This window comes from Camelus ferus, chromosome 2 (genome assembly GCF_009834535.1).
Source record: "Camelus ferus isolate YT-003-E chromosome 2, BCGSAC_Cfer_1.0, whole genome shotgun sequence".
NCBI lineage: Eukaryota > Metazoa > Chordata > Mammalia > Artiodactyla > Camelidae > Camelus > Camelus ferus.
Window position 1 is genome coordinate 108,942,228 of NC_045697.1, and position 21,598 is coordinate 108,963,825.

At 34.1% G+C, this 21,598-nt stretch overlaps 1 protein-coding gene across 6 annotated transcripts in view; it reads left to right on the forward strand.

Moving 5' to 3' along the window:
• The window catches only part of ARFIP1 (ADP ribosylation factor interacting protein 1), a 110,753-nt gene that overhangs the window by 53,567 nt on the left and 35,588 nt on the right, over positions 1-21,598 (forward strand). For 4 of the 6 annotated variants that reach the window (XM_032465027.1, XM_032465018.1, XM_032465046.1 and 1 more), the window contains 4 exons: positions 3,851-3,959; positions 9,528-9,623; positions 11,196-11,308; positions 15,644-15,865. In XM_032465027.1, coding sequence (XP_032320918.1) covers positions 3,851-3,959; positions 9,528-9,623; positions 11,196-11,308; positions 15,644-15,865 — 540 coding nt within the window. Of the gene's footprint in view, positions 1-3,850; positions 3,960-9,527; positions 9,624-9,697; positions 9,718-11,195; positions 11,309-15,643; positions 15,866-21,598 lie in introns of those variants that run through there. The other 2 variants (XM_032465037.1, XM_032465052.1) reach the window with 2 other exon arrangements.

The window sequence follows — 21,598 nt, forward strand, 5'->3', positions numbered from 1 at the left end:
TTGACAGAATGGGAAAAAATATTTATAAATCATGTCTGATAAGTGATTTTTCTCTTAACAACTCAACAGTAAAATGGTAAATGACCCACTTAAAAATGGGTCAAAAAATCGAAATAGACGTTTCTCCAAAGAAGATATACAAATGCCAATAAGCATATGAAAAGATGTTCAACGTCATTAGTCATTAAGGAACTATATATCAACACTTTAGTGAGATACTAGTTCCTACCTGCTAGGATGGCTGTTATCAAAAAGACAGATGCTAACAAGTATTGATGAGGATGTGGAGAAATTGGAACCCTCATACTTTGCTTTTGGGAATGTAAGATGGTGTAGCCCTTTTGGAAGACAGTCTGACAATTCCTGAAAAAGTTAAACATACAGTTACTATATGACCTAGCCAAAAACATATACAATAATGTCCATAGCAACATAATTCATAATAGTGAAAAAGTGGAAACAGTCCAAATAGCTATCAGCTAATGAATGGATATACAAATTGTAAATAAACAACGGCATAGTATTCTACCATGAAAAGAAATGAACTACTGATATATGCTACAATATGAATGAATGAACCTTAAAAATAGCATACTATAAGACACATAGTATATGATTCCATTTATATGACTATCCAGAGTAAGCAAATTCATAGAAACAGAAAGTAGATTAGTAGTTGTCAGGGGCTGGTGAAGGGTAGTAATGGAAAGTGACTTCTCATGGGTGCAGAGTTTGTTTTTGGGGTGATAAAGATGTTCTATAATTAGATAGTAGTGATGGCTATATAAATGTAAATATACCAAAAGCCACTGAATTATGTACTTTAAAAGTACATAGTTATATTTTAGTGAAGTGAATTCACAGTGCAGTGAATACCTATATGTCTACCATTCAATTAAGAACTAGAACATCGTTTTACATTTTAAGTCGTTGTTTCCCTACTTAGCCACATGGCTCATTCCCTCACTTTGTTCAGAATTCTGCCCACATTTTACCTCTTCAGAGTGACCTTCCCTGAGTATCCCATCTAAAGAAGCACCCTTTGCCTGTCACTCTGTATCCCTCTTTATCCTGCATTAAACAAACAAGCTTACTACTTACTACAGTTTACCCCTGAACCATGGGTTGAGACACGCACCCTCCCTGCTGTTGAATTTTCATATAACTTTACCTTCAGCCCTTCATATCTGCAATTCAGCATCGGAGGAATCAGCCACCTGGGATTATGTAGCACTGTTGTACAAACATATTTATTAAAAAAAGCATAAAAGGAGACGCAGTTCAAACCTGTGTTGTTCAAGGATCAGCTGTGCTTGTTACAGCACTTACTATTACCTGTGATGCAGTTACTCGCTCTCAGTCTCCTCCTTTCCCGATGCCTCCTGTGAGTCTAATGGGCAGACTTGGTCTGTTTCCTGCACTGCTGTATCTGTAGTGTCTAGAGCAGTGGCTGTCTTGAACTGGGTGCTCATTAAATGTTGACTCAGTGAGTAAATGCTTTATGTTCCAGAGCTCAAGCAGTACTTTCTCCTTTCCTGTTCGGTTCTCATGAACTTAGTCCCTGTTCTGAATGCTGCTGATACTGTCTTTACTTTGGCACCAAGTTCAACTTTTATATTAATGTTTGTGTATCTTGTCTCTCCAGGGAGGCAAGGACTGTACCTTATCTTTTTCCTTGCCCAGAAAGTTCAACATAGTAAGAATAAGCAGATAACTCATTAAATTTAAAGCAATCCTATTTTTTTTAACATTTTTTATTGAGTTATAGTCATTTTACAATGTTGTGTCAATTTCGAGTGTAGAGCACAGTTTTTCAGTTATACGTGAACATACATATATTCATTGTCACATTTTTTTTTGCTGTGAGCTACCACAAGATCTTGTATATATTTCCCTGTGCTATACAGTATAATCTTGTTTATCTATTCTGCATATGCCTGTCAGTATCTACAAAAGCAATCCTATTGTTATAGCAACTTTTTAGTCTGTATGGTGTTTGACATGAAGTCAAACCATGTAATCCCTTGAGAACATTTAATAGTCTGGATTTTACTTCTAGTGAGACTGGAGAGTTTTGTCTAGGGAATAACTTTGATTGATGTGTGGAGTTAGAGGTCTGTGTCACGGATAGAAAGAGGGAAACAATTGGAAGGCACTTTGAATAATCCAGGTGAAATATGATGCTGGCTTAGACCGGGGTGGAAGCAGTGGAGGTGGTGAGAGTTGTTTTGATCCTGGATATATTTTGAGGGTAAATCTAATAGGATCTGCTGCTGATGGTTTGGATGTGGGTATAAGAGAGGAAGAAGAGTCAAAGGTAACTTCTAAGATTTTTTGGTAATATTTTGGTAGTAGAGATGCCATTAACTGAAAAGAGTAGAAACTATAGGTAGTAGTATTTTGTTCTGTCTGTTGAGAGTGGGGATTTACTGTGGAATCAGTCTGTTTGGGACATACTAAGTTTGAGGTGCCTATGTGATATCCAAGTAGGAAATAACAAGTGTGAAGTATGTAATTAGATATTACTATAGAAGGAGGCCCAGGTAAGACATGAATTTTGGAGTTGTCAATGTATAGGTGATTTTTAAAGCCGGAGGGAATAAATAAGATCATCCAAGACGTGAGGACAGGAGAAAAAATCCTCTGACTGAAGCCCAGGCACTCCAGGATTTGGAAGTTGGGGAGATGAGGAGGAATCAGCAAAGGAGACAATAGCACATATCAAATGACATAAGAGGAAAATAGGAGTGTCCTGAAGCTGGGGGTTGAAAATGTAATAAGGAGAGAACAGTCACCTGTGTCAAATGCTCTTTGATAAATCACGTAAAATGAGAATTAACTTCATTAGTCATTAATTCAGGGTCCACCGTACCAATCAAGTAATTTACCTAGGCAAAATGAATGAGCTTCTCAAGAAAAGCCCTTCTCAACACTTGTCAATTATGAGAGATTGTATCTCTTAAGTTTTGACTTTGCAAATTGGAAAACTCAAAATGTTAACTCTGAGTTTTCAGATTATAACTGTACATTGTATGTGGTGGGATAGAGTATTAAGAAAGGATTTCAAAGGCATTTATATTTTAATGCATCACTAACGTGTCATTGTTGTAAAAAAAACAATAGGATCTATTCATAGACTCTGATTATGAAAATTGGGTAATTCCTCATACCTAAGCCAGAGGAAAGAAAAGACTTCTAACTGGAAATCTGTGTGTTTTGGCTTCCTCTCTTTTCTGTTACTATAAGACTGAATGTCAGATATTACTCCATTTATTACAGTTACAAGCTAACTTGCAATTAGTTTGGCTAACATCCATGTTTAATGTAAATCTAAGTTGCAGACAATTTCCTTTACCTCACTCTGTTTGAAGTGAGAGAAGCCCTGTTTACCTAACTAGCCTTGAAATCAAAGGGAAATTTAATATTGCAAGTTAATGATTTATTTATACTGAACATTAGCCAGACTCATCATGATTATATTAGATATCAGTTTTTTAATATTAGACATGACATTTTAGCCATCTTACTTCTGTTCTTTAAAATGATTTTCCTGGTGTATCAGTAGATTAGAAATTTGAAATTGAATCTTAATATCTGTCTGATGCTTAGTTCTAAAATGATGAAAGTATTTTGTATTTGGTATACACTACACCTCTTAATAGCAAATCTTGCTGAGTTTGCTGCTGATTATACATCATTACAGAGTGCCATGACAGCATAAGGATATGCTACATAGAAGAGAGAAAAATAGTTAAAGGTGTTATTAAAAGGACACAATTAAGCTGAACAATTAAGTTATGGAATATGAGAGTTTTTACAAGATTTTCTTTTTTATTCAAATGCTGCTAAGGATTTGAAGTGCTCATTACCAGCTGGACTTGGTCTCTCAGAAACCCAGATCACATCTCACGGCTTTGACAGTACCAAAGAGGGAGTTATTGAAGCAGGAGCATTTCAAGGTAAGGAACTCATTATTTTTAAAGATGGCTTGTGTGGAGGATGGGAGAAGTTCACTAAGTGCTACCTTTATTAATAAAATACAAGAATTGACCCCTTTAATGCCATGATAAAACACTGACTATAAACATAATCCTTTTTCTCTTCAATTTAAATAATTTAGGAATTCTTTTTAGTAGTCATCTTTATGTAAATAGATCATTGTTCATAATTTTGCTGGTTATTATTTAATAATTGAATTTAAAATACTGAAATAAAAACTCAAAAATTACATAAGGAATGCAGATTTAAATTATTTTAACTGTAACCACAAAATGTGTAACTATAAGCCAGTATTGGTTTGTATAAATACATATTTCCTATTTCAAAGCAATTAGGAAAATGAAACTTTTCTTTTTCTTACTATACTTTCTGTGTAGGAGGTCTCCAAGACCACCCTCAGATTCAATAATTTGCCGAGAGGACTCGCTGGACTCAGTCTGTAGTCATACTCCAGGCTGTGATTAGTACAGTTAGCAAAGGCAAAGGATGCCTGAGCAAAAGTCTGGGAAAACAAGGCATAAGCCTGCACGGGTCTGTTGCTAGTACAGTCACATGGAACATACCTAATTCTCCCTGCAGAGTTGTGATAACAAATATGAAATGTTGCTAACCAGGGAAGGCCATTAGAGACTCGATGCCCAGGATTTTTGCTGGAAACTGCTCACTTAGGCACCCTCTGCCTAGCGTGTACAAAGATTCCAGACTCCCAGAAGGAAAGCATAAACCACACGGTTAGTATAAACAGTTGAAGCATAGTGAGCGAGGCTTAACCATTCTGGGAATGGAGGCAATCAACCCAAAATTAAAGTTCTCAGATGCCAATCGAGGGCTAGTTTTTTGTAAGCTGGTCTGTTTAAGGATAAGTAGTTAGACCTGCTATTTTAGCTCTTTTCTGCACACATTCCATATATATATATATATATATATATATATGTCTACTTTTAATATAAAGAAAAACACCTCTTTTTTTTTTAATGCTCTTGCCTATAATAACCTTGTTTAGGTGTTTTTTCATTTCACACAAGTGAAGTGAAAATAAAATCATGTGCACAATTGGATGCAAAATGGATTGTTTTCTTGATGGAGCTATAAAAGTGGCAGCTGTGGTTCATGCTCAGTGAAGTGTAACAATCTTAATACTACATTATAATTTTGCTAAATGAAAAAAATATCTCCATGCCTTTGTAATCCTTAGCCCTCTTGCGGATGATGGTATTCTATATTTTTATTACACCAATGGCCAGTACTTCAATCAAAAACAATTTATATTTTGAAATGTATTCTTTGCTAAACAGATCCTGAAACTAGGCATTTAAGATAACCCGGTATAATACCTTCTACTCTGGGCTGTAAAATGAATGGGCTGTCTAGTGACATCATTTTTTTCCCCTTTTCATTCTTAAAATTTTTTTTTAAGTGGAGGTACTGGGGATTGAATGCAGGACCTCCTGCATGCTAAACTTGTGCTCCACCACTGAGTTGTACCCATGCCCCTACTTTTCGTTCTTAGGTTCAGAAAAATAAAGGTATAGAAAGGAACATACATGTCAATATATCAGTAGTCATTGTGTAGCGTTGTGGTGTCCTTATCTAGGGGTTAACTTTGAATTTGAAAAGGTTAACTGATTGCCTAAAACGAATACTTAAAGATATAAGGCTGGCTTTGCATAATGTGACAACATTTTTGGACCAATCACCAATTTCCAAATTTAAATGTCAATATAGAATTAAAAAGTACTTTTACTATTAAGATATTTTAAGTGTTTTCAGTGAAATTATTTAGATGACATTTGGTGTTATCCTTTTGCCCTTAAGTGGAATAATATTATACAGTAATCGAAATCAGCTGGCCATTATCACCTGCTGTGCATAAGCATGAAAATGCCAGTCAGTTTCACTTGCTTATAAATGCATCCTAATCCTTTAAATTGGAATAAAAAATACGTTTTATGATAATGGCAGTAATTTATGTCTCTTTGTTTTAAAGTTACTACAAAATAATGGCTTTATTTCCCTATGCTGTACAATTTATCTTTGTAGTTTATTTAGTTTATACATAGTAGTTTGTTCCTCTTAATCCTAGACCTTTGCACCCCTCTCCTCCTCTCCCTCTCTCCCCTGGTAACCACTAGTTTGTTCTCTGTATCTGTGAGTCTGTTTCAGTTTTGTTATATACATTGGTTTATTTTATTTTTTAGATTCCTCAAGTAAGTGATAACAAGAATATTTGTCTTTGACTTATTCTACCAGGTATAATACCCTCTAGGTCCATCCGTGTTGTTGCAAATGGCAGAATCTCATTCTTATGGCTGAGTAATATTCCATTATATATATATATATATATTCCACATCTTCTTTATGTATTCATCTGTTGAGAGAACTGACACTTAGGTTGCTTCCATATCTGGGCTATTGTAAATAATGCTTCTATGAACATTGAGGTGCATATGTTATAAAACATTTTTTAACCTAAACTACATTGTTAATCAGTGTATAAAAGGATAATCATTCTGCCATACTTAGATTATTTAAGCATTTATTGGAAAGTTGTAGTTAAGTGCCCTTGTTTTAAGACATATATAGATAAATTGGAATGAACATGAGAAAAAGTAGCATGATTAAAATGTAGGAAATGGGTTTTATGAAAAAATGTTAGGAGTTGGGGCTATGTTAGCTCTCTGGAAAAGTAACTGAATGAGAATATAATAACTCTATTACTTGAACAATTACTACAGTAAGAGTACTAACCGTTTGCTTTTCCATTTCTAGAGCAAATTTAGAAGAAATTATACTTAAATTTAGCCTAATGACAACAAATGTTGAAATCTGCCCAACAAATACATTGAAGAATCAATAATAATGTAAATCATGAATAAATTAAAACTCATAAAAGTGAAGTGTACCTAGCCCCTGAGTTTTGTTTTAATGGAGTTTTGATCATTGCATACACATACTCATATTCCCAAATTTCTACTTTTGAGATGAAACAGAGCTAAATTCTCAGATTTAGTCAGTCAGCAAAAGCCTAGAGTTCTAAGAATTATTTTTGCTGGAATGATTTAGTTATTTATTGTGAATGATTTTAGTAACTAATTTAGATTAGTGGTTTAAAGGGTTGAAGTTACAGAGAATAATTACCCTTGAAAGTAAAGCAAACAGTTGAAGTACCCAGTTACCCCAGCACCATGTCTTTTGCTACTTTAGTTTGGAAAGTTCTGTGTCATTTGTTACATATATTCAACATATCTCATGTTGTGTCATGGGATTATTTCTCATGCAAGATTAATAAACAGTAATAACTAGAACAACGGAGCTCTGTTCCTGGGATCATCAAGAAATGAAACTACGGTAGTCATTTTTTATTTATATAATATAGAATATTATATAAGGGTTTCCTTATATAATAGAAACCCTTGTGCCTTGGATGTTAGAGATACAGTCTTTGCTTAAAATGGTCATTGGACTGGGTAACTTATTAAATGCCTTCCAACTTAGCAAGTAATTTATGGATTAGTGTTTTCTGTATTGAAAAATGGAGATGCTATGGTGTGGGTTCAGAACATCTGAGTCTCTAATAAGAAGCTGTTTTTACCTCTCTGGGCCCCATTTCTTCTGTAGTTTAATGTTAGACTAGTTGATTTCCATTGTCCTTCCCAGTTTTTAATTTTATGGTTCAACAGTTGTTTTTTTTTAAAGCAGATATCTTTCACTTTGAAAGATATCATTGATCTACTAGATCTATTGCATGTTTGGATTTTAATGTTAGATTCAATCTATAGGTTTTCATGTTAGAACTGGTGACTGTTTCTGATCAGAACTCATATCTGTGATATGAGGAAGTTGATTCTGATTCTGTCTTACTAGAAAATTTTAACTATTAATTTGACACATTATATGTTTTCTAGAGACTGGGAAAGAATGTAGTTGAAATAAAATTATCTTACAAACATTAAAATATACTCAGCCAACAGAGAACCTATATTCAATATCTTGTAGTAACCTGTAATGAAAAAGAATATGAAAAGAAATATATGATTGTATATGTATGACTGAAACATTATGCTGAATACCAGAAATTGATACAGCATAATAAACTGACTATACTTCAATTTAAAAGAAGAAAGATACACACTCAGCTAAATGTGAAAGAATGTTAATAATTTTTTCAACTTGGTTTTAATTATCACTTCCCTAAAAATATGTAGCCTTTAGAATTTAAAATAAAGAAATTAATGGAAATAGCGGTTTTCTTTAAGTTTAATGCTGGACATTAGCAACAATGTTGGGTAGCTAGTTTTTCTTTGTAGATAACTAAGGCTCAGAGATGGTAAGTAATTTGCTGGGGTATTCCTGATACTGTATGGTAAACAGAGCCAGAATTTCAAACCCAGAGTTAGAACTTAAAACTCAGTTGTGTTTGAGAATAATCTAAGTAGCTTTTAAAAAACTATAGTTTCATAATGTACAGCATGGTGACTATAGTTAATAATAATGTATTATGTACTTAAAATTGCTAAGAGAATAGATCTGAAGTGTTTTCAGCACACACACACAAAAGGTAACTATGTGAAGTGATGGATGTAATCATTTCACAGTGTATACATATATGTCAAAACATCACTTTGTACACCTTAAATAGATCCAGTTTTTATTTGTCTAATAAATAATTAATGGAAACCAAAAAACAATCGAATAATGAAGCTAAAAGTGTCATCCCCCCAAAAAAGCCCTACAGATACTTGCTTCACTGACGATCAGATCTTGTGGAGTGTCCCAGGTATGTTTTAAAAGCTGCAGAAGTGATTCTTATGATCAGAATAGCACTCTATTTTAGCACTTCTCAAACTTCAAATACATAAAAATCATGTGAGGACCATGTGAAATGCAGATTCTGGTCCACTAGTTCTGGGACAGGGTCTGAGTTTTGCATTTCTAATGAGCTCCCAGGTGACAACTAATGGAGGCTCCTCGCATCCATACTGTGAGCAGCAATGATCTACACTATGTGATATTTAATTTATGATTGGAAAATTTCAGCTACAATTTCTGTGAAGGCCATGATTCATTCACATTTCTGTGAATTTTAATTATGAATTTGATACAGCGTTACATGCCTTTGGATTTCTACTTGAAGAGCATTCTTTCTTATGTTAGGATAGCATGTTATAAAATATTTACTTGAGCTTTAAATCATTCAGCTATGGAACTTTAATCACATTGTTTTAATTGATTTGGAAATAGCAAAGCCTAGGTGAAGTCCTGTTTAGACGTAATCTTGCCCAGTTTCTTCTTAAGAGTTATGTGTGATGTTTGGTTTTAATAATTCGATGAAAAGTTTATACAAGAACTCAGCCTAGTGGCATCCATTTATTATTAGTCCATTCCTGCAAGAAAGCAGATATATTAACTGCAGCTTTTAATCCTAGTTTTTGAATATTTTAAAGGAAATGTTGGTAAACCTGTATTCAAAATGTACAGTATGTGGAGGAAGAAAAGGATTTTCACAGTTGAATGTCTGCCCTTTTCAGGTTCCCCAGCACCACCATTGCCATCTGTTATGTCTCCTAGCAGGGTGGCAGCTAGTCGACTGGCTCAACAAGGAAGTGATTTAATTGTTCCTGCAGGTATTCACTGCACTGATTGGATAAAGCCCTTCTTGCTACAGGCTGAAGCTAAACTAATTCACTCAGTTTCGTAATCACTTGCTTATATTCTTAGGTGTGTGTTACTCTGGCTTTTTTGGTGGCTGCTGCTGTTTTTTTTTAACAATAAGGGAAATCATCTGTCTAGCCATAGCCTATCTTTCTGGCTTTTCAGTTATTAGGCTGTATTTCAAACCTGAAATTTAACTCACTTTAAGATTTAAAAACATTGTAAAATGTGATTCATTTTGAATCATCCTTTCTTTGTCCTGGAAAATGTATTTACTTATTTGATCCTAAACTCTCGGCTTTGCAGCTCTTAACTCTTTTTTCAATTAAACAAAAAAAGGAGCCTTCAACAGTTGGAGTGTTCATTATTTGGAATGAGTCAAGTAGAAAAGGTTGTGTCTTCTTTTTTTTCAATTTCAGCTTACCGATAGCTGTCAGATTGCAACACAATACTATGTAATTTACCAGTTACACTCAGTGGAAAATACTTGTGAAAAATCCATTTCTTTACATTGAATATGCTCTGTATTTTAATATTGCTGGACTGTAAAAATGGGGGAAGCTGAATTCTATATTTCTTTTTATATGAAATGTTAATATTTTATATTTTGTTTCTATGAGAATTTTGTAAATTCTTAAATGTGTTTGATTTTATATACTGACTCAATCTTAGATTGTAGTAAAGATGTGATGAAGGCTGGTCTGGCTATAGGAGCAAGAAAAGAAATTCTTGCTGATGCTAACTTTTTGAAACCATTTTGTAAAATGTCTTCTCTTGTCTTTATGTTATTGTTATTTTTAAAATTACTGTAAGGTGTCTATCCCAAGTCATTAGCATCATAGATGTTTATTAGATATTTTCTTCTATGAAAGGTACTTTACTATTAGGAACTATATAGTTATAGAGTTGCTTTTATGTAATAATTTCTTAATTGTTGGAGCAGCACATGGTCAGGGCTTTATACTGCCTTTATTAATTATGGCTTTTTTCGAAGGGGAGACTCGAGAAAAAACGAGGTACAATGTAGGTCTTGTTTTAACACAGCCTCTCAGACTGGTGGTAAGATATTTTTAATGACTATTTAAAATTACAGTATTTTTAAAATCCTCCAAAGTTCTAGTAACAATCTGTTGTTGCTCTGTTCTACGTAGTACAGTGAAAAATCACTGTGAAGAGTACTTGGCCTTTCAGATTTTTACTGACAGTTTTTTCTAGGATCATTAGGTTATAAGAGTAATTGTGGAAACTTTGTTTTTCTTAAAGCAAACAGCAACTTATTTAGAAAAGAAGGCTGATTGCAGCATTTTTTTTAAGAAGGCAGGCAAACCACATAGTATTTGAGTTTAATGGACAAAAATTTGTTTTAAGTGTTAGGAAATTATTCTCAAAATGATTCCAGGAATTCCTAGTCATTTACCTTGTGGAAACCTTATTATTTCTTTAAATGAATAAGTAGTTTAATTTGAACAGCATCAGTGTTCTGTTTTCTTTCTCTACTTGTCTTTATCTGATTTACATTTGTATCTTTTGTTACGATCATGCAGGTGGCCAGAGAACACAGACAAAAAGTGGGCCAGTTATTCTAGCAGATGAAACTAAAAATCCTGCAATGGAAAAGTTAGAGCTTGTTAGAAAGTGGAGTCTAAACACCTACAAGGTTTGTGATTGCTTTTTAATGTTTCCACCCTAACTGACTCTAAGAATTGTCATTTGTATGTTATTCAAATTATTATTTTCCAACTATATGAATATATAGAAGAGAGTAATCCCATTTAAACGTAAAAATACAATTAGAAAATGAAGTATTTATTGATCTTTGCATAAATGTAATTTAAAAAATCAGTAGCAAAAGATTAAAAAAGCTACTAAAGTTCTTACTAATTGACAAATAACACAATTAAAGAAGAAATATATTGCCTGGGGATACCTTTAGCTGTAGAAATGCTATAGCTATGTTTGCCCCCACCTCCATCTTTTTGATACTTTATAGCAACTGAATGTCAGGAGGGGTGTATTAGTTTTCCAAAGTTTGGGATTCTCTGATGTTATTGTGATAACTAAGCATTAACTGTACAGACAGCAAATGAGTTGGATTTCAGAGTTTCATAGTAGTTAGTTGTATTACTTCGGAGTAATTGGTGGTTATTTTTCTTATGTTCTCCATAAAACAAATAAGCAAATTATTTAATCTATACTATATTTGATATATTACAAATAGTTCAAGCCCCAAATCCGCTTAGTTACCTATATGTGTGTGTTTATCATCTATTCCTCTTCTTCTGTCTCTCACCTGTATAATAATCTGAGTTGAATCGTTTTTAAGATTTCGTAGTTATCTCTGTATTAACATACTGCATTCAGACATTCTTAAAACTTCTGTTAATGAAAATGACCAGTCTTCATAATGTTGTACACATGGCATAATACTATGTGAAGGAGTTATCATTCTCTCTGAGTTTTATTTTTAACTAAAAATTTTTTTCATCGGACTAGTTTAGATATCTCAGTCTAAGTCAAAAGAGAAAGTTCTAGCTTACGTGATTTTATTGAGTTTGTAGCCCAGTGTGCGTGGGCTGACATATGACTCTCTGATCTTGTGGCTTTTTGACCTTTTTGGTCCAAATTGTGAGCTAATGTAGGATATTCATTGTCATATGATAATCCTTCAAGTACGATTCTGATTTGGGTGATTTAGGACTGTGCTTTTTTGTCCATTTTACTCTTGAGGAACTTGGTTCTGGCCATGACTTTGATCTTCTCTTTCTTGGACTTCAGTTCCTTCATGATTCCTACCTTTAACGTCTTCTGTCTGGTTTTATTCTCTAACAAATGCTTAAGGCTTTTCCTCAAAGAGGATATTAGCACTTCCTGTATTGTTTGTTAATTTTGGCTCCAAGACGAACCTGGTGATTAATACCAAATATGTAATAGGACTGCTTTTAAGTTTAGGCCTTGCGTCTATCGTCTGAAATATTATTTTAATCTACTTGATTTTGTTCACAAAATGTGAGTCCAGAATGTATTCATTTTCTTAATTATTCTCGTCTGCAGGAATAATTGTGAATGGTGAACTCTGGTTTATTATTGTTTTCGTTTGGCTTTGAATTTTGCTAGTGTAGAATAGGGTACTTTTAGAAGTCCTGTTATTTTTTAAGAATAATCTCAGTTTCAGCATTTAGCGCTGTCATCTTTCCTAAACATTCAGTGCTTTTTTTTAGATGTTTAAGAATTTACCATCAGTATTCACACCTTTATCAAATTAATAATTGTGGTCTTTAAGCTAGTGTCTTTTAAACTTTCATTCTTGTTTTTCTTATCCTATTGCCTTATGTATTTACTGATTGACCTATTTCTCCTGTTCAGTTTCTTGTATTTCCCTTTATGCTCCCTTCTTCCCTATCCTTCACTCTTAACAACTCTTTTAATATCTGTCAGTTGTTGCCATGAAATTACTCTTTTCTTTGTACTTAAATGGTTTAATTCTTTTTTTTTTCTGCATTATAGATAAAGCTTTGGCGGTATTTAAATACTGAGAGTACACAGTGACTGTCTTAAATTCATGGTGTGCGCGATGATGATTCATGTTTCGTACACTGTTTATTTGCCCTCCCCCAAGTAGGAGGTCCATGTAGGGCAATCATTTCCTTTGCTTTTTCCCCCCTTTAACTTTGGTCTATTTGGCCTGATGGCTTCAAAATGAATTCTTAATTTATAAGTATGGAAAACTGAGTAGGACCACCAGCTCATTGGAAGTCATCTACATTTTAAGGAATTTTGAAGAAGGGTAAAGAACTGAGATTCTTAATTCTCTTCTGTTTTGAACTTGCTTTATTATATATACCGATCTCTAATTTTGTATTTTAATTTCAGTATTTACTAGGAAGCAACTTAAATAAAAATCTATCCTTCAGTGGTCATATGAGAAACTTGCTCTGGGACCTTAATGAGTGGAGAAATGACTAGCAATTTTGTATTTTCTCACTACAGTTTTCTTTACAAAGCTCCACATAGGCTCTCTGTGGCACTCTTATTTCCTTAAGAGTGATTAGTTACCTATATTGGATTACAAGCTCTGTAAGTTCAGTTTCAAAACTTGTTTCAAGTGTCCAGATTTATCTTATTATGCCTCATATTCACTGTTGCCTTACTTCTTCCACTGCCATAGCTTCCAGGAAACAAAAAGCATTTCCTCGTTAAACCTTTGACCCTACTGTCTGCTTGTAACCGTTACTTCTGTGGAAAAAAGTGACCATTCAGACAACAGTAGACGTTTCTTTCGTTTTGCCCAATCTACCAAGCCCCTTCAATGAGTTCTGGCCCCTGACTTTCAACAGACTATTATATCTGGGTTGCTATGGAAGGGACCACATGCTTTGGCTTGCGAGTAGAGTAAATGTCTCTGGTAATATTATGTTGCATAGGGAAAGTCCTGGTGTGGATGAAAAGTGAGATTGAGTGGCTTATCTCCTTTTATCTTGTTACCATTTCAGATATTATTTCTTGCTGATGTTTCTCTCATGAAGATCACAAAATCTGCAGTTAAACTTTCCTCCTGTTGTGATTTTCATCTCCCAGAAGTGTCTGTATGTTTTCCGTAGAAATAGTTTTATCTCCCTTTTGTGAGTTTGGCCTCTCACCATTCCTATCATTTTCTATGTAGTTATTTCTCTATTAAAAGAAAACTCCTTTATAAAAAATGTTTATTCATAAAGATCATTAATTGGTGATAATAGAGAATGTGAAGAAATCCATTTCAATCTTAAATAGAAAAAATATGGGTAACATGTAATATGCTAACATTAAAAGGATAAATATAGACTTATGCATATTGATGGGGAGAAGTCTTAAGAGATTTGTTTTTAGACGAGAAATGCTCAGGATATTATGTGTAGCATAGCATAGTTTCATGTTTACTTTAAAAATATTATATATGTGATTATATAGATTTTAAGGAGCATCTAGACTGTACCCATCAAGCTGTTAATAGTTTTCTACTATTTAGTCAGATTAAAGGAAGGAAGAGGAAATTCACCTTTTATTTCGTTCATTATTTTAATTTCTTCAACAAACAGTAATTCTGTAACCAAAACTTTGAAAGAGGTGATAAAAGAGCAAGTTTGTAAATTTAAAAAACTGTAATACTTATTTACTACTTTTTAGAATATTTTTGTTAACTTTAAATGATGAGGAGTATATTAATGCCCTATGTAGTTACCCTTAAAGTGTATTATTAAGTAGTGAATTTGCTTATAATTTTTTATTTCTAACAAAAATTATTGGAAAACTTATTTCCATGTGCTCTGAAATTAGGTACTTTAAAAAAAATTACAAGTTCCTGTATCATTTCTAGGACAGAAAAGAGTAACATAATTTAATATTACTCTATCTGGGCAAAAGTAGAAGAATAATTCAGGAATCTCTGTTCTCTTTCTCTGTCCCTCCCCATCTCCCCTCCCTCCCCACCTCTTCTTCTTCTTTCTTCTCCCTTTCTTCCCTTCATTCTTCCTACTCACACACATATACACAGCTATTTAAGGGGGAGATAGAAAGGAAAAAAGCTTTTGAAACCAATAGGAGAGTGGAATTTTGGTATTCTTATTATACCTATATTAATAGTCCAGTGTTGTTCATAAATCAATGCCAAGTATCTCAGTTGCTTTAAATAATCTCTAAAACAGCTGAGATACTTGTGCACAAAGCTTGAATGATGGTTATGTGAGAGAGCTCACCTGGCAGGATATAAATTAGCTAGATAAGTCTTAAAACTTCCTCTGATTAGTAATAGTTATTTGACATGTCTGGTAAATTTACCTTCTGAGTTCTGATGGACTTCTAAGGGGGCTGACAATTTTCAGTTTGTTGGGCTGGTTTGTTTGAAGCCAGAAATGGTGTATGTCATGTGCTCTAGCATTTGTACTTTGGACTGCTGTATTACTGTTTTTTCTTTTGTTCTTTTTTTCTTCCTAAACAAAGTACATCTTTCCACTTTCAGTGCACTCGGCAGATTATCTCTGAGAAGCTAGGCCGTGGATCAAGAACTGTGGACCTTGAACTTGAAGCTCAGATTGATATATTAAGAGATAACAAGAAGAAATATGAAAATATTCTAAAACTGGCTCAGACATTGTCAACCCAGCTTTTCCAGATGGTGCATACCCAAAGGCAACTCGGAGATGCATTTGCTGACCTGAGTTTGAAGTCACTAGAACTCCATGTAAGATTATTTGAAATAACTCCTGGGGAGTGAGGGGGATGAAAATGGCAGTAGGAGAATTCTGAGAGGTAATTTGTTACATTTCTTATTTGCTGAACTCTTAATAAGCTTGGACTCTTGAGGTGTTCTTTTAGATATTTCATATAATTTTCAAGAAGGCCCAACTGACTTTTGTCAACATAGTGATCCAGTTGTACCCTAAAGAAGATGTCAGCTAGAGGTTTCAGGCGAAGGGAACTTGGATAGAGGAAGGAAAAGGAGTCCTCAGCCTGCCTGAGCCTAGGAAGGATCATACTGTGCACAACTGGGCGTGAGTAATAAGTAAATTCAGGCACCTGCTGGAAGTCTCTTACCTAGTCTCTAAGTGTCCTGAACAAACAGTAACTTGCTTGACCGGATTTGTGATACACTTCTACTGAAATCAGTAATACAAATTACGAATTTCAGAATGAAATTATTTTTCTGCATATATTCAGCTAAGCATTCCTAACAATTTCTTACAATAACTTACGTGACTCCTTCTATGTCTTTTTTTCTCGCCGAGAGCCAAAAGGTGCAGAAATCCCTTGCCTACAGACTAGAAGCTGGAACAGATAATTTAGAGCATTAAATCATTTGGTAATATCTAGACTCTTGGACAAAGAAAATTTGACTAGAGATGACAGTATACATCATAATAGAGAAAAATATTGAGATTCAGTTCTAAATGAGTCATTAAACATACAAAAAGAAGAACAAAGCTAATATTTAGGAAGCTGAGTTGCAATTGTTGAGTATCCACAATTTCAATGTAATGGGCTAGGTGCTTTATAGCCATTATATCATGTAACTTATCTGACAACACTGCAAGAAATGTTATCCCCATTTTATAGATGAGGAAATTGAGGCCAACAGACATTAGGTAGTTTTTACAAGATCACAAAACAAACAAAAGATAGAACTGGAATATACACCCAGGCCTTTCTGTTTCTGCATGGTCTCCTGCTGTCTCTTTAAGTGGAATCTGTAGAGGATCTCTGACCCAGAGAAAAGCTCCCACAGTATGGAAAGAGGTAACCAGAGTATAGGGTCTAGGGAAGTGTTGGAGCAGTGTTACCAGTGACGCTACCTTCACTAGACCCTGTTAATTATAATTGTTAACACAGATTGGGGGTTACTATACACCAGGTACAATTCTGTCGTTTATATGTGTATTTGCTCATCTAACGCTCAGCTGTAGCTAGCAGTACTTTTATTATCCTTCTTTTCTGGATGTGAAATTCCCCCCCCCCCTTTTTTTTAAACAAAACTGAGAGATTAATCCTCAGTATTTTAAGCCTATTGGACCCAGTTTTAATTTTTGAGTTTCTTATTTGAGCATTTCTAACCCTTCATAAGGATTGATATTTCATGACTCTTTTAATTTTTTCTTAGAGGTCTTCCAATGAGAAAATTTACTTATTTTTTTAATTGAATTAAACTTTGTCTTGCAACTACCATATGGGTCCATTGGGAATCAAAGACACAGTATGGGATCTTAGTAATCTTATTTTCCTACATCTTAAAACATTTTGCTGTTTCATCATCCTAGGAATTATTTCATCATTACTCATCAGTTTTTCCCTACCATGTTAAAAATGACTAATATAATAAAACAAAAGAATGAGAGCATTACCTAGAAGAATGATTCACTTGTGAAATAAATACTTCTTGTTTGTTTGCATTCTCAAAAAGAATCTGGAGAAACTATTTCTGTAGTCTTTTTTTTTTAATGTTCATGCAGCATAGCTAAGAATTCAAAATTTTTCATTTTTGCACATAATGGAAAGAGAATACAATAGAAGATGATGACATTTCACAAATATTACACAAATCAAAAGATGACTACAAAGAGACCATAGTATTGACTCTTAACAGTGATGGCAAAATTGATTATATCAGTGAAATCTCAGGCTATAAGTGTTCCAGTGATGATATCCTGGATGAATTTTCTTAAAGAGTCACTGAATAACAATATATTTTTAAGGACAAAAAGGAAATATGGTATTGTATCAGACAAGATTCTCAAAAGAAATAATCAATAGGATATATAGCTATATAGAGTTTTATTTTAAGAAATTGGTTCATGTGTTTGTGGAGGCTGGTATATCCAAAATCTGCAGGGTAGACTGGCAGCTGGAGACCCACAGAAGAGTTGCAGTATGAGTACAAAGGCAGTCTGCTAGCAGAATTCCTTCTAGCCCAGGAGATGTCAGACTTTGTTCTATTAAGGTCTTCAACTGATTGTAGGAGACCCACTCACATTGTGGAGGGCAGTCTGCTCTACAGATTATACACTGATCAAAATATAAGTCTCATCTACAAAAACACTCTCACAGAAACATTCAGAATAATGTTTGACCAGATATCTGGACACTGTGGCCCAGCCAAGTTGACACATAAACCATCACAAATGTTTTCATCTAGTTAGTTGTTCAACAGGAATGACCCCAACATGTAACATTTTTTGACAGAAATGCATCTGGACCATCCTATTTTGCTAAAAAGACATGATATATTCTTCTTTTATGATATTTATGCACCAAAATGTACTTTGTATGTTTGTTAGTGAACAGATACTGAGAGTAAGTGTGTATACAAAAATGATTTCAAGGAAATGGATAATATAGAAATTTTTTAAAATTCATTGGATTCGATATTCTAATTGCTGTTTGTAAGTGTAAAAATAATGGTAAACTAGTACCTATTGGAGATGAATTTGAAATCTGAAATCAATAGTTATAGGATGGATGTTTTGTATCAGTCAGTGTTTTCCACAGAAATAGAATCAATACGAGATATGTACCTAATACACGCACACTCACACATACACACACACACACATTTTGAGGTTTATTTTAAGGAATTGGCTCTCACTATTCTAGGGATTGGCAAGTCTGAAATCTGTAGGATAGACCAGCAGGCTAGAAACTCAGACAGGATTTCTGTATTACAATTTTAAAACAATTCCTTCTTCGGTAAACCTCAATCAGTCTTTTGCTCTTAAGGCCTTCAGCTGATTGGATGAGGCCCACTCACACTATGGAGGATAATCTCCTTGAAGTCAACTTGAAATCACATCTACAATGTTTATCAGTATAAATGTTAATGTTAATCACATCAACAAAATCTGTACCTTCATAGCAACATCTGGACTAAAGTTTGACCAAACAACTGGACACCATTGTCAAATCAAGTTGGCTCATAAAATTCACTATCACAGTCTACCCTTTGTCAGCTTACCAGCACTTAATACACATCTCTTTAAACCACACTTGATCTCCAAATCAAGAGAATAAAGTCGTACTTCCACCTAACATGATACAACTATATCCTGTGTATTATTAAACATACACTAACCCTTTCCCCAGAAGAAGATACGAAGTCCTTGAGTGAGGGTCACTTTTTCCCTTTATCTTCTGAACCTTAAATACGATGATATAAAGTTAACAGTAGTTAAATACTATGATATAAAGTTAGTTGATGTATCTTATATGATAAGGTGATAAGGAAAGAAAACAAAGATATTCACTTATACACATACAGACATTCATGACAAAGTAAGGAAGCAATGCTTATGAGAATTATAGTCCTCATTTCTACGAATGGTCACATGGTTGTAACTTCTTCCATTACCCATTCCATGTTGCATTTGCCCTCAGGTAGCACCTCAGCCTGTGACGGTTCTTTGCCTGGTTGGGCAACCCAAACCTTCATTCCTGAAAGGTCCAGGCCATTAGTAGTCCTTCCTGAAATGGATTGTTGTAGTTTTCCATTGACATTAGTCACAGGGCATGGTAGTGCTAAGAGACGCCCTAAAGGATCGCCTGTATTCCAGGCATACCTTCCTTACCACCATTGTGGAGTAGCTGTCCAGTTTCCCCTCAGTAATCAGGATCAACCACACCTGCCAGAGTCACTCCCTTCTTTGCCTTTTGGTTCTTTCTGAGGGAAAGCTTACAGAGTACAGTAGTGAAGAGCTGGTGTCCCCTTCCTTCCACCTGGTGCCATAGTAACTGAGATTCCTGGAAAATGCATGGCCCAGGGCCTGGCACATAGCAGCACTGAATAAATTGTGATGGTTATGATAGCTGTTGTTGAGATTGTGGCCTTTGGGGGCTGAGGAAGATTTTAAAGATGAGGTTAATTTCTTCATTTTCTAGAGGAACAACCAGTATCCAAACATAAAAATGTCAAATCTCCTGAAGGGGATAGGAAATAATCCTTTAATAAATGCTTCTCATCTCTCAGAACTTTATACAGGTTATCTCATTACACGTCCTACAGGCTTATAAGGGAATTATCTTCATTTTATTAGTAAGGAAATTGAGACCCAAAGAATTTGAGTTATTCATGAAAGACACAAATCCAGCCAGTGGCAGAATGAAGATATGAATTCCCAAAAGGACTGAATTCCCAAACTAGACTTTTGCCATTTTATCACGTGCCTTCTAACTCCTAGTTCTGTTATACCACAGTATCTCATTAAATTATATTTTCTCAGTTTAGAGGGTAACACCTACATTGAGGTTAGGAAAGTTTCCACAATCCATATTACTGTCTTAGTACTTGTGATTCTAGTTTTTTATTGCTCTGTGTATTTGTTTAAAATAACTCATCTGTTACTATTTAGGTAGTAATACGTTATTAAAACGTGATGTTTTAGATCCAATCAGATGCTTCTATTATTTGGTCCTAATGTAGAAATTGAATGGAAAGTGGTGGTCATTTACATCTAGTAAATGTTGTAAATAATGTAAGAGGAAAAAATTCAAATATTGTGAAACTTCATTCTCTAAGTACAAAGCAAGTAGATTTTTAGATCAAGGGATTATTTTCTTCTTCAGTGACAGATAGGAACTGCAGCCCTGTTCTTGATGTGTGTACCCTTTGACTATTACAGTGATGTGTAAAATACCCCGTCCAGTTGAGAATGCTGAAATCACTTATCAACTAAATGAAGTTTAGGAGTCATGCTTTATTTTATTTTCATTGCCAAGAAAGCATATTTAATTATTTATGTGTGTGTTTATAATGCATGTACATGTCTCTTAATTATTTTATATCTTTTACTACCATGTCTCTTGTACCTTACTTTAAAAAAGCTTTTTTATTCTATCCAGTTAAGGTTTCAAATAACACAGTAAAATCTTAAGGTTTATACATATTTTCTTCACAGGGTGGGATTTACGTTCATGAAACAAGTATCCGTTTACTCCTCCTGTCTGCTTTGAATTTAAGCCTGTTTTCCTTCTCTGTAAATATAGAATTCCAAATTCTGCTACATAACATTTCAGTCTACTGTGATTTCACCTTACTACACTCTAGTTTTTTTGTTTATTTGTTGTTAGTAAAAGCAAAGCTTCCTAGGTTGTATAGCTCTCCCTGTGGCTAAATTAGAACTCATGGCATTTTCAAAGTTAGTAATGTGGAATTGTGGATATTGAGAACTTTTAGAAATGAACAGTGTTACCAGGGGTATGATGCAATGATACATACTTTATGATACAGTGAGTAGTAAAGGTTTTTGTTTTTAATAATTATGATATTTATATCCAATTCAGTGTTTATAGTTTTATTCCTCTTATTTGGTAATTTTTTTTATTTTGCTTTTTACCTCTTAATGAATATCGAAGACAGTAAGAATAGTTATAATATGTTGTGTGAATTTTTTCTAAAATTTGTAAAAAATATTTTCTCTTGTATTCTGTTTGT